Raw genomic sequence first — 14289 nt, forward strand, 5'->3', positions numbered from 1 at the left:
ACCCGCTTCCTCCCCTACTCGTCCAGATATTGCAAACACATACATACATTGTATAAGCCTTACAGGAATGAGTCGAAGGAGATCATAAGAAATAATCTAGGAAGTGTCTGGTATTACGTCTTAACAAAGACTAGCCAGCAGCAATTAGGAAGGCTCGACATATGTACCTAAGTAAGCTCGGTAAGCATCGTAAAGTTGCATCTGCAATGTTCCAGCCACCACCATTCGCTCGTATAAAAAATATGGAAGAACGCTGTCCTTCAATTCACCAGTTCCAAATAATTCGGTGTTAGGGCAAATATCCGTTCGCTGGACCCCAATTTCCCACTACTACGCCACGCACATAAGCAAGTGAGTTTATCACATATCTGTCTTATGCCTCTATCGAAGCCGCATCGACGTAACGGAGATCAGCGTTGTTTTCTAGCCAGTCCATCCAGTTGTTGAGGAATTTGCTGCCCCTAGTGTAGGTAATTGAGTCAGAAATGAGCTTCTAGAAATTCTCCACGTGGGTGAGGGTCGGAGCGCGGGCCATATCAGACGAAATTAAAGTCAGGGATAGACGGGATATTGCAATGGGGTACTTGGGACATACCTTCGGACGGTCTCAGAGTCGCCCACGACGACTAGCGAGCGTTTAGGCCTCGTCATAGCAACTAGCACGAGTATTGTTAATGTTTCATGTCATAGTCTTTATATGAGTTATAGCAAGCATTGCTCGACATACCATTTAAACGACGCTTCTCGCTGAGGAAGCCTACTTCTCCTTCGGCGTTGCTCCGAACCAGACTCACAATCACGGCCTCCTTCTCCCGGCCTTGGAATCCATCTACGGAGCCGAGTTCGATCCTAGGAAAGGCTTCCTTCAAGGGGGCTAGTAGGCCCAACTGGAACTAGTTAGAATAGCCCGGATGGATCGCGACAATAAAATTCGCGCAATATAACGTCGGAAAGGGGCTAAGGTCAAGATTATAAGAAAAGGGGAGGGGAGAATGAGGCTTACCTGAGCATTATATGGCGTAACGACGGCAATATCCTCCGGTCTAACGCCCGCCTCGACTAGCTTCTTGACATGCTGCTTGACGAGCGCAGCCTCCATCTCATTGCTCTTGCTTTCCCCAAATAAGGACCTGATGCTTCCCTTCTTCCCGCCCCCTTTCCCATCTTTACCCTCCCTATCTTCCTCTTCCTCGTTCTTCTCCGGATAATCCCCTCCTTGGGTATCTATGAAAATCACCGGTTCGCTCGTGTCCTCGGTATCTTGCACTTCATACGGCAGCCCTCGTAGTAACCGTTCTTTTACCGCATCCGCGGCTACTAGTCGCGACTCGTATAGCTCATCCGAAGGGAACCTCATGACCTTCTCGTGCATACGGTACTGTGTCGTAAGCATGCGTTTAATAGACGACCCGTGAAGTTTAAGTAGCCTATCGAAAAGCGTAGTCTCGAGGCTTGCCCCTTTAATAATAGCGCCGTCTTTCTCCTCTTCACTCCCTTCCTTTACGGCCTTGGGTTTCGTCTTCGAGTTGGTTGATTTCACTGTTGGCGGTAGTTGAAGATGGTCGCCGGCGCACACAGCCTTGGAGGCTGATAGGAGCGGGACCCAGCATTGTGCTTCGAGGGCTTGGCTGGCCTCGTCGATGATCACGACATCGAATTTCTCGCCACGCAGTTGGTTGCCGCCGGCGCCGTGAAGCGTCGCAAGGACGACTTTACTCCCACCCACTAACGTACCTACACACCGGCGCTCGCGTTCGCGGTATTCTTTCCGTAGTTCCTTGAGGTCCGCGTATATTGCTTTTCGCTCACGACCATTGCGTGTCTTCTTAATAGAGGCTTGTTTGGCATCCATCTCAGAGCGCACATCCTTAACGATGAGGCCCGCCTCCGAGGTCTGTGTAAGTACATCCAGCGAATGGTTTAGTACAGAGGGTAGTAGGCGCGCCGGATGCCCGAGTCGTACGATAGGTACCTTGTGCGGTGAGAGCCTCTCGACAATGTTGTCTACCGAGATGTTAGACGGCCCGCAGACCAACACACGTAGGCCGCGCTTAACCATTTGTAAGATCAGCTCTATCAATGTGTGCGTCTTGCCCGTCTAGTAGAAACAAGCAACACCCAGTCAGCTTCATCTTGCTTATAGCAGGGGAATATAATTCAGAGTTGGAGCACTCACTCCAGGCGGTCCATGAATCAACGCTATCTCTCTAGATGCCAGCGCGAACCTAATAGCATCCTTCTGGGAGTCATTCAACGTCGGATCAAACCACTCGATCTTACCCTCCCCATACTCCGCATCCCTGACCAGATCCGCCGACACAGGCGACGGACTCGTAAGACCAAAAAGCACACGCGTGAAAGTCGAATATTCAGATTCTGACATATCCCCCAACCGCTCCATAGTCTGCTTCATACGACGATACGTGACGTCATCAGCCAACTTCACCAGCCAGACACGGCCGCCAAAAGACGCCGCATCCTCCTTATCCTCATCGACCGCAACAGCAATAGCATCCCTCTTAATCCTAATCACGACGCCCCTCGCGCCTTTGCGCTCCAGGTCCTTAACCTCGCGCTTCTTAGCGCTGCCAGCAGGCTGCTCCGAGACGAGCACGATATCGCCGGTGCGGACGCCGTGCTCGGGCAGTTCCCCGGTCCCGGAGGTGGCGGCATCCGGGGCGAGCTCGATTACTGTCCTCCCGCCTAGGCCGGTTCGTTGCGATGAGACGACTAGGTTGGTGACGGCGAGCCCGGCGCGCTGCAGGGAAACGGGGCTAGTTCCTGAGATTAGGCCGCTGGTCTCGTTGATCTCGCTTTGCAGTTCGATGTCTAGAAGTGCTAGTTGGGTCCGGGCGAAAGCTGGTACGTCGACCGACTTTGTTAGGAGTGACATCGTTGACTACCTATTATATTCATCTCACTCCAAGTGATTGGTCAAACACAGCTAGACTCGTCAAACTCGAAATAGGTAGTGATGAAGCCGAAGTGACTAAGATTCGGATTGAAGAGAAATCTATTCAGATTCGCGTTTAAATTACCTGGTAGGTTAGATACGCTCGGTAGCGCTAGGTTGTCAGTTGTAAATTGTAAATTGTAAATTGTAAGTTGTGAGTGGTGAAGTTTGGTGGAGTAAATTTTGATTGATGATGATAGATTCTAGCTATTCTGTAGATTTCCTACATGTAGACAATCTATAAACACCACTCAAAATCCATACTACTCAGTACATAAAAATCATTATAAATTATAGCTTTCCTAAGATACCAACCTAATCAAATGAATGATTACATTTGACCTAATTTCATCAATCCTAATTTTCTTCTCATTCTTCAATGCTATCATGACTTCCAACTCCGATTCCGAACCCGCCATATCGGGTAGCTTAGCTAGATCCCACACCCGTAGGTTGCGTAAATAGAACCACAAACAAGCTTACAACTATAAGCGCACATGCAACCAACGAGACAATTATTATTGTCCCCCTCGAAGCAGGGAATTTCCCTTTGATCACCCATTGCTGGCCTTGGTAATATCTACGATATCCCAGCAACAAGACTAATATAGATATGCCTATGAAAGTTGCACCGAGCGGCTTTCCTATATGGCGAATCGTCTGAAAATGGGGGTCATCTGGCTCTATCGACGCGTTTAGACGGAATAATTGGGTGATGGCTATTCCGATAGATGCGAATGAAAGTGATGTTCGAAGCCAGGCAAGAAATGTCCGCTCTAGTCGCAAGCTGTTAGAAGCAAAATAGAGGCCGGCTGGCCAGTTGACGTACCCAAAGCCAAATGGTCCCTAGCTACGCTTCCTTTATTCTCCAACTCTACCGACCACACGCCACTAAAACAATGTTTTAACCAATTCTTCTTTTCGTTCGTATGGAGAGATGCGCCATTCGTGCCGTTTGTACCGTTTGTACCATTTGTTACCGGACAGTCGAGTTCGGATTGCTGTGCGGGACGTCTATTTCTCGGATTGGGTGACATTCGCGTGCTCTGGTAGTTTGTCGCATTGCCACGCGCAGTCGCAATACTCGTAGTTTCGTCTGGTACGCCATCGTCGTCCCGCTCTAGTACACGCTGAAAGCTCATCCTCGCAATCCGTCCCGATGTCTGCGAACTAATAGTGTCGGCACGCTCTCTAGCAGTCTAATAGCAAATTAATTTTTTTTGTCAGAGAACTTAAATATCGGGAATGCAAGGGAGGATCGTGGATATATATAAATTTATTTCTTTTCTCTCCCGTTTTCCCTTATCAGAGACAGAAAAGCTATAGACTAGAAAGCAATGATAGTATACGCACGAACCTCGAGAATACCACTGAGCCTATCTTGGGATGATAACCTCGATAGCGATAGCGGGCGGTCTGGCACAGGCGAGGATCCTCGCAGATTGAGAGAGGGTCCCACCGTTGGGGAACGCCCGGAGGCGGAGGCCATCTCCCCTCTCGTCCTGCACGACCTTACTGGGTTATTTTTCGTATCTTCGAACGTAGTCGTCGAACAAGAAAAAAAAAACCATACCAAGACTCAATTTAAAACTTGGTCTTGCATAGGCGCAAGCGCAAAGGCTAATTGACCGGACATGTTGGAAGTTTGGTGATGTTTTGTTAGCTTAGATGATACCATAATTAGGCTAAGCCAAGATCTTTATAAATTTTTTAGATCGATGACCTTATGTATGTAAAGAACCATCCCATCTCTAGTGTCCATATGTACGGATTAGGTACGCTTCCTCTTTTTCCTTCACGAACCATACGTCATATGTAGGAACATACATACTCTAGCACTCAGGACCCCTGTAGCTACCCCTAACCCACTTCTACCCCGACAACTCTACGTAGAATATAAATAGAGAGAGTACCATTGTTTGGTGACCTTCAAAAACTCCAATGATACTGCCAAAACCAACCAAGCCCCTATATAAGGAATTGCAGCCGCTGTTGATCCTCTAAGGGAAACCGTCTCTGAATGTCCAACATATTCTCCAAGGAAATCCGTTGGTTTCTTTATAATCACTTCGTTGCTATCAACGTATCTTAAATTCGCAATGATCTAGCTAAAGAGCGTTGCGACAGTCGTCTTCCCTGTCCCTGGTGGACCAAGAAAGACGTAGTTGAGGGCCGATTTCAGAAGCTCTTTCATTTCCCTTTCACGAACATAATTGATTTCTTGTCTAGATACTAATCCTTTTACAGTAGCCTTGACTTTCTCTATATTAGCCATCTTCTCGAGCTTCTTCCAGGCATCACTTCGGCCATAGTGTTGATTTCTCTAAACGTTCTCCTTGACGTCGTCGGACTTTCTTAACTTCATCTCGAAGTGCCTTAATATTTTGGAAGGTCCCTTGTCTCTTTCTATGTCTAATTTGTCGACTAAACATACGAAGGATCGGCACATTGTATCCTCCGTCGACCTTTCGGGGCTCCTCCTTCAATATACTTATTAGGACAGCAATTAGTTCGTCCTCGTAATAGTCTTCAAGGTCGATCCTTCGTGAAAAGCGCTCGCGAGCCTTGGGGTGACCTAATAAAAATTTTATATGCTCTCTGGAACCGGTCACGATCAAAACACCTTCCTTCGAATTTAGCTCCCAGTCGGCAATGGCCTCGTCCATAATAGTAATCTTATCTAATGTGATACCTAAGAACTCGAGATAGTCGGTGTATATCCTGGCGATGGTTGATTTACCAGTTCCTAGATTCCCACTGATAATCAAATCCAGCTTTAAACTCCTGATCAGTATATTTTCTTTGTGGGTCTGAAATGCTTTGATTCTGTCTCGGACTAATCGGAATTCGTTCTTTACATCATCTAGTCAGATCATGTTCACTAGCTTTTGAAGAGGCGAGTTTAAATTCTCTCTTTCTCGGCTTTGGATCCAAAGAGAAATGGTCCCCGGTGAGAAAATGGGAATCGAACTCGCCGCTGGTATCCACGGAAGGGCGTACGGTCCAGATGGAAGAAGGGAAATCTATATGGGTATATATGGAACCAGAAGTCCGACGAATCCAAATGGAAAAATGGAAAAAATAAACGTGTTGTCGGCAGAGGGTAGTTCTATTTCCCCTTCCTGATTATTATAGGCGTTCGGTTTCGATAGATCATTCGCTGTAGCAATACTATTCCTCCAGACATTCTAGAAGGACTTTAGACGGTTAAACTCCTCCATCATAGTATACATTTTGAAGAATCATGATTATCATAAGTAAGCGTAGATAATGATCGGTGGCGGAACCTGGGGTGGATGGTGCCGTCTAATATGCTATGGACATCTTCGGTGGCTGCTGGACACACCATCTTCGTATGGCCTTCGTATATTCTGTTCGTCGCAATGCCTTTCCTAGGAGGAGGCTGAAGACTTTCAAAAGTCTCTACGTCGGAGGTAGGAGTTATACAGCCGTAGCTTGAGGGGGATAAGGGACTTGTCGATAGGCCTGAACAGGAATCGTCTTTATCACTCCATCTATGAGGGACATTGGCTCGGCCACTGGAATTCTGGTTTGAAACCTTAGGTGAGAATCTCGTAGTATCAATTTATAATAATCAAAGATTTGTTAAGGATAAAAATATGATTTTACCTTAGTACTCGACGGGACCAAAATGTGGAATAATGGGCGTAGGTTATATGTGATTGAGTTATCTTTCTAAGAAAGACAGACAACTTCAACTTTTGAGTTTACTGAAGCTACCTGAAGCATAAGTACCTAGGTACTAAAGGATTTCGATGTGCTGACTCCATTATATTTTATAGACTTATCTACCTAGGGAATGGTTATGTAGGCGTGGAGGTAAATACTAATATGTACGTATCCCAAGCCAATATGCTACGCTAAGAAGTAGGCACTGTACCTGAAATATGTTCCTCAGTTGCTCATCCTAACGGCGAAACTTCTTAGGATAAAAATGAGGCTGAGCGGGGGAAAATATTTATTCATCCCCTGAGACGTGAGAATGGTACAATACAAGTCTCTTAAAATTGTAAAAGATCTGGTAAGCCCAAAGTGCCTAGGCTGGGATCCTTATAGAGCAATAAACCAGGTATGTTATGCCTCACTTTGATTGATGTCCTACTAGAGGACTTATTGCGCATATTTTCTACCCTGCTTACGCTTTGCCAGATATTTACTGTATATTTAGCGCACTGTAGCAAAAGAATACTTGTACAAGTGGTTAAAAGTCATCAAAACCTACCCGTAGCTAAAGGTTTAAAGAGGATCCCCATCATCGCAAACACAGGATCAGACAATCTCACATTTGTATAAGGCTTATCGAAATTTATTGAAAATTAGCCCTACAACGAACAACCATGGATCAAAATCTCTTCTTGATTCAAAGATGGATAGTTAAGTACAGCATTAAGTACAGAACTGCAGCCATTCGCTGTAAGCTAGTAACCTCCCATTATAACGCACGCTACAAATATATTTCTCATCATTACGATAAAACGGTGCTTTCATATAGGACTAGTCAAGTTATGGCTATTGATGTATATCTAAGTACTCAAAACCGTTGGAAGTTCTCGTAGAGTGATAATGTCAGATATAGAACGAGTGCTAGGATATCTGATAGTATTAAACTCGTAACGCTTAACTTCTACTCTCTTGTAGAGTATATAGACCCCTATAGCTACCCCTAACTAACAGATACCCTAACAGTTACAGCTAACATGTACTTACTGTTAATGGGATAGAAAGGTAAAATTCGATACTAGGGGATAGTTACCAAATACAACTTTACAGATCGCAGCAGCTACCCACATCTCTACACCGCCAAATTTACAATATATTTAGAGCGTAGCACACGAATAACTTCCACTTATTTTTACACTTTTTACACTAAACAATACACCATATTTTCCCACCTCTTCCCTTTTCCTACTTTGACTCTTCTCTCATCCTATCCTATCCCATCGCACCTTAAACAGGCTTCAACTTTTTTTTTTTTTTTTTTGCATTTCCTAAGATGTTGTTTTTCCAAGGATCCTATCACGGAACCAGAATTTACAGAGCTTTCTGAAAGGGTAAGTTATCATTTTTTATTCTTTTCAAACCTCATCTAACATTTAACGGCTAAACAAACCACACCATACCTGCGTCTGACTTTTCGAGTCGTTCAGTTAACTTGCTTAACACTAGGTGTTGGGTTTCTTTTAAGAATGGACGCCGGGAGCCTAAACAAGTGACAAGTATCTGAACGATGCAGCCAAATAATCCTCGCCATTGAAACAATTGATATTTCCTAGAACCTATTGAAGGGCAGTGTAAACATAATTATTCTGTGCGAGATTTTCAACTAATAAAGGACTGCTTAACCAGTTCCAAAGAATTCTGGAAAACGCTCGTTATGACAATAAAAAGTCTCATATACTTGATCCTGAGAGTCTGGTTGTACAACTTTATATCACTATTAGATTAGTTAACTGCCTACCTAGGTAGGTAAGTAGAAAGATGTATTAGATTAGTCATCACTATCAGGTTACCTGAAACTCCTATTTTCCTAGAATTATTAGTGCATAGCACGTTCTCATCATCCTAATCGGATCATCAAGAATTCTATAAATATTACTTCATCTCAACGTTCTAACTAATAGTACCTACCTACATATCGGCTATGTGACAGATTCTTGCGGGCTGCTTAATACAGTAATTTGCCAGAATATTCTTTCTCGCGCAGCTCGGGGATCGATGCAGCGAGCTTCGGTCGGTCGGACGGGACAGCCGCTCTCTAGATAAGCAGCGGGAAAGGCTGAGGCGCACCAGCGATCCCGCACATCCGATTCCAAAGGGGGCATAGACAGCGCTGAGCTGGAGCGAGGTTCCCGGTTGCCGGCGACTATCAGCCAATCTGCCGAACAGGAAGGACGCAGTCGGAAAAGTCGTCTTCGGCCTATGCATACTACTCTGTCTCGTCAATTGTCGGTTGCAAATTTCGCGCAGGTGTTTATCTAGATATATATAATCAGGCCCCGATGTAACCGCGATGCGATATCCTCACGGCTAGTGTACCTATAAGCACTTCGCATACCTTCTCAACACTCTGTTGTCTCATGTTGTTGACCCGAAGCATACTACTCAAATATGTGGCGACTATTTATATTCAGTCCTACCTCGGGGGATCGGGGGATACAAATTGCGATTGGGTGCTCTCCCTCTGCTATGTGCTCGGCTTATAATTTATTATGCTCTTGTTATAAATTTGAATTGGTAAAAATATTCTCTTGATACCCTTTGTTACAGATTGCCACGTCTTTTTATCTGTAGGCCAAGATCCTGTTAGCATACGGCATTCTACCCCCGTACTGTTTTCTGCCCGGTGGGAAAATTCCTATGCATACCATCCACCCATGTTCTGGTATTGTGTATACCTATACCGGCCGGTAACGGATAGCTTTGTGATCGTCCTAACCGACCTGCATGTCCCTGGTCTGTCTCTTATGTAAATTTCGTGAGCGCTGAATGCAACCCTTGACGCCACAGTTCCATCCCGTTTCTCGGTTTGCTTAATCGAGCGTACGAATCAACCTGGAATCTCGTCGATACTTCTGACATTGATTTCCAGCCTTGCGTTCATTTTTCGTCTCAAGGTGCTGCTAGCTGGATATACTACCGAAACTTTTGTGAGAACCATGTCGTGCTTTAATCTTATATACGTGCACTTACAAACTCTTCTTAAGCGATTTGAACTACCTAAGGGCTGGAGTGTTACGAGGCCGTGCCACTGTGTTTGTGATCAGCAATTCCTTGTTTGTATGATCCGTGGGGTCGGACTTAAGGGCTGAATTATATTGCATATAATCCCTGGTTCGGGAAAGGGAGGGAAGGGAAGGGAGACGCTTTACTTTTGACGGCAAAGACGAGGATATTGTGTAGTACCCACCGGATCAAGCCTCATGTGATCCTCCCAGAACGACTTTCTCGCGTAGCTGAAACTTTCCTGTTTAGGAATGATGAGTTCAGCAACTGGTTGCCAGGGATATTTCTTCTCATCCCATGCGACGCCTGCATACTCGACAGGCTGTTCGCTCAAGTTCTCAACAAGTTGCACTTGGAACAAGAACTCGGCGTCGTAATTATAATGGAAGTTTTGCAACCATCGGTGTAAGATATCCTCGGCGTCTTCTGGCTTCACTGTTTTCTCGGCCAGCTTTGTTTGCGTTTCTGTGGACGGGACGAGCCGATATTTCATAATGTAGTCGCCAAAGCGATATGCGGTTTGCGAATACCATCTCATCGACTCGAGATGCGTGTTTGGAGCCTTGTCCCGCGAGACCTGAAGCTCATAGTCTGGCCGCTCTTTTAAGCGCTTATACATCTCCGCTTTGTCGTGATCGTACATTAGACGAATACCCAAAACCTCTCTAGTAGTTTTGGCGTCGGCGAGCTCGATAGCTGGCGTGCTGTTAAACTCAATATCTTGGGTCGAATAGTCTCGACCGGCGTCAAACATCTCCCCTTTTACATTGAAGATCTTCATAGCAAAACCTCGCGGTTGAGCAATACGGTCCTGTTCTCAATGTCAGAATTTGCTAGTAGCTCGGTACGTTTAGAAACACCTGCGTCAAGACCTGGATCGCCTGGTTCTGAGCTATAGCGGCATGCCACGGGATATTCTCCGGCTTCCCTAAAGAGCTCGGACTGCTTGAGATGTTTGGGTAGATCTCCTGGTACGACAAGCTTTCCCTTGACAATGCCTTGCGTTCTAGCGTGAGTACCGCCGTAACAATGCCGTGCCTTGTTATACTGGCGCCGTTGCATCTCGCTGATCTGCGCGATCACGGCTCTCATATCCTCCTCTTCCCCAGGTGGAATCCTCTCCACGCCCGCAGCCTCCCAAGAGACATACTTCCTACTTGCTAAATTTACCCATTGGCTCGAAGCCATCGTGTCGATGCAGATTGATGCAGCTATCCGCTTTTAGATTATAACCAATTTATTTTTACAATTTTACCAGTCTAGGACTTGATCATGTAGAGGTGCAGATCTAAAGCGGAATCCAACGACTGCCTAGGTACCTAAGTTCGAACATGATGAACCATACGTAGGTAAGGTCGTGACGTACAAAATACGATGTTGTCTATGCCGTCATAGATCATGAACGTAGTGTGCCAGCCAACCCGCGGCTTCGAACTCTAATGGGAGTTCAGGCATTACTCCTCATGGCTCATATTATCGAAGCAACTTAAGCAGAGACCCGAACGTATCGGCGACAGCGACGGTGAAGACATATGTATTGTATGATGTATAAACTAGCGCCTCTAATTTACGGGGAAAATGCGTGGCGCCAATAGCGTTCAAGAACGGAACTTCGTATATTTGGATATTGCTATATTCTTGTCATCTTTCATTTCATTGGCTGCGTCTAGGTTTCGGAACTTGAACGAAGCTCCCGCTGGATCCGCCATCCGTTTTCACGGAGACGAGATTCAAAACGAGCTTTACCGATTTATAGAAATGCATGTATACTAGGGTACCGTACAAATCTAGTTAAATTTCATAACCGATTCGGGTTGATGTACACACCCTTCTGCTTCTAGAAATCTACGTGCGTATATGAGAGACGGCTTCGTGCACTAGCACGTGAAGAAGGGGTACCAGAGACCCGGTGGAGTCCTGCTTCAAGCCCAACTTACTTCGTTGGGTATTCCGCAACTACTATATGCACGATCTGTTAGGCAGGCTAGCGTAGTAAAACGCAGCGAGTCCCGCGCCTTTCCATTCTCCAGTTCCGCGAGCTCGCATTGCTGATCAGGGCGAATGCCGCCTTGTTGATCACGACGCGCTGGTTTCCCAAGGGGAAGAGACCCATGATGGATCACTGCTCGGCCACTTGTCAACCTTTTTTGATCCTATGTAGGGAGGATTCTTACCGCGTTATGCATGATAAGCTCGTGGCAGGTTGGCTAGTTAAATATGAACCAGAATGAGGACGAGGCTCTGACGAAATCCTGCTTCTCGAAGCTGAGCTAGAAGGACCCAAGGCTACGTACGTGTGGTAAATACCAGTGGTCACCACGCTACCCAAGCACGAGGGTTCTTACCTCTCGTAACCGAACGGATTGAGATGCTGTTGGTGTTCGACTCCAGCCAGCTGCAAATTATGTTGATCCGAGTTCCAGCTACACGAGTAGCTGGAGATCGTCTCTGCCATCTCGTAATGCCTAATAACCTCGTGACGATAGCCCGCGACCCATTGACGATCTCAAGGGAGAGGCACAAATCTAGTCACCGGCATAGCTATAGCATGATCGCCAGCTAGGCCTCGATAACAGATAACACCGAGGGTATTGTCTAGACCAGGCCTCCATCTGATAAGCAGGCAAACTAGCAGGCTGGCAAGGTATGTAGGTTTGTACGTAGAAGAGTGTGTCAATGCGCCTTACCACACAACAAGCCCCGCTCGCTATGGCAGTACATATGAAGGGAATATGGGAGCGGATGAGAGGCGACGGCTGGTGCTGCACGTGGCAGGCCGCGGACCTAACGAGGCCCCTCGTGATATACCTTTTTGGGGGGTGCGATAAACTAGGAGGCGAGAATGCTCCGGCAACAAAGACTTGGCCCCAACGACCGACGATCTCTGGTACTAGGCTTGGAGGAGACGATGTTTGCGTCTATGATGCGTGATTGGCTAGACACGTCGGACAAGCATCGCGGGAGCAGAGAGGATCGGCACTTCGAGGACACTTCTTGTCGGTGAAGTGCATCTTTCCCCCCCTGTTTCGATGAAGATATTCTAGTATTCTGTGATGCAGTGTGGGATACACACTTCTGACAAAACTTAGAAGTGGAGGTGCTTGCGTGTTGTAGGTTGCTATATGGAGCAAGTCTTCTACCCTATTAACATTAGATAGTTTGTTAGTTAGAAGCCGGGTGAGACTTGGGCAGCCGTGTTACGTGTTGATGGATAACACAGGGCCACAATATATAATTTCTGGGTGGGACTGGCATATGTGGAAGAAATTGATAGCCGTTGTTGAAGTACGTGAGACGTGCAGGATTCGGCCCTTCGAATTTTTGGATACCGGAAGAAAAGCGGGCGTTACCTTTAGTCACAGTTATACATAATAAGCATAGACCAACGCATAGGCGGGTTGCAATTAGGTGGTAGAACACTTGTTAATCAGGTATAGCATTATTACACAGCACTATCATCATTTGTCCCATCATACGTTAATAAACGTTGGTTTAACTACATGTGAGGGAAAATGCGCATACAAGTATACGTATATATTATACGTACGTACCTAGGTACCTTAGCCTTAGTGTATAATAAAGGGATCTCACATTAGTTTTGACGAAGGCTTGACTGGATGACATTGAAACGTTTAATGAGGGGAAATGGTAACTACAGCCCTCTCAGAAAAGGGGAGTTGGTAAATGAATGTGAGAGTGATGTCATTACCGTTCCACGACATACGCATAAGCAGCGGCAAGCAGCAGGAGATCGCAAAAGGATTTAGAAATATGACGAAGCATTAAGAACCTGGTAGAGGTTCGGTGGAAGATTTGGGGGGGAAAGGCTTTGATGAAGGCTTGATATTAAGGGGTCTCAGAAGTGCTCGGCCTGGCGCGGGTGGCTGATACATATGAGAGAAGCCATGAGGGCTTGATCGCGGGGAATGAATAAGATTCCTAGGTACCTAGGGTACGTGTATGCAGGCCCCGGTGAGGATCAGTGAGCCTCTTACGAAGATTGGTACGCATGTCGTCACCGCGATAGATATGGCAAGCAGCCATATGAAAAGTGTCGATATAACTGCCAAACGAGACAAGGGCAGGTCCCGGAAGAAAACGTTGCCCTTAAATCGACTTAAATCGATTTAGATCGAACAAAGAGGATGACGGGCAATAGGAACTGGTAACAAACTTGCCGTGAATAGCCTGGCTCAAATGAGGATTTGCTAGTATACCTTCCTATGAAGGTAATGATTCGACGGTGGGTAAGGCATGCAGAAAACGTCTCGTTAATCTGTTTGAATACCTAATCAGACGAGGGCTTCGTGCATGGGGGATATTTTGGGTAGATCTTAACATTTTGATCGTCGTTCTGCTATGAGAATCCTAGCGAGCTGTTTTGAAGTCGTAGCAAGATGGCGTCGCCTTGTCTGCTCGTCTGCTTGTCAGCTTCGTTGCCTTGTCGCCTCTATTGTGGAATAGCCACGGTTCATGCGTATGTAAGCAGAACAACTCAGGGCATTAGACGTCTGTTCGGTACGTATTGGTTGGTTAAGCTGAAGCGGCAACGAGTTAACCATGATAAGTACCATACATTGCTTATAAATGAC

General features: G+C 46.0%; 3 protein-coding genes across 3 annotated transcripts; all 3 read right to left on the reverse strand.

The window, feature by feature from the left end:
- Window positions 1-373: 373 nt before the first annotated feature.
- On the reverse strand, window positions 374-2893 carry GL218_07212 (DNA polymerase alpha-associated DNA helicase A; the record flags this gene model as incomplete). The annotated part of the gene is made up of 5 exons (XM_033583959.1): window positions 374-461; window positions 596-656; window positions 728-887; window positions 1004-2098; window positions 2177-2893. The coding sequence occupies 5 exons, from the start codon at window positions 2891-2893 to the stop codon at window positions 374-376; spliced, it is 2121 nt and encodes a 706-aa protein (XP_033433073.1).
- A 489-nt stretch (window positions 2894-3382) lies between these two features.
- Window positions 3383-4095, reverse strand: GL218_07213 (DNA-binding protein SMUBP-2; the record flags this gene model as incomplete). The annotated part of the gene is made up of 2 exons (XM_033583960.1): window positions 3383-3729; window positions 3783-4095. 2 exons carry the CDS (start codon window positions 4093-4095, stop codon window positions 3383-3385), a joined length of 660 nt encoding a protein of 219 aa, XP_033433074.1.
- Window positions 4096-9839: 5744 nt separating this feature from the next.
- Window positions 9840-10885, reverse strand: GL218_07214 (putative catalase protein; the record flags this gene model as incomplete). The annotated part of the gene is made up of 2 exons (XM_033583961.1): window positions 9840-10486; window positions 10546-10885. 2 exons carry the CDS (start codon window positions 10883-10885, stop codon window positions 9840-9842), a joined length of 987 nt encoding a protein of 328 aa, XP_033433067.1.
- Window positions 10886-14289: the final 3404 nt, after the last annotated feature.

Source organism: Daldinia childiae (genome assembly GCF_008694065.1).
Source record: "Daldinia childiae strain JS-1345 chromosome Unknown Scaffold8, whole genome shotgun sequence".
Lineage (NCBI taxonomy): Eukaryota > Fungi > Ascomycota > Sordariomycetes > Xylariales > Hypoxylaceae > Daldinia > Daldinia childiae.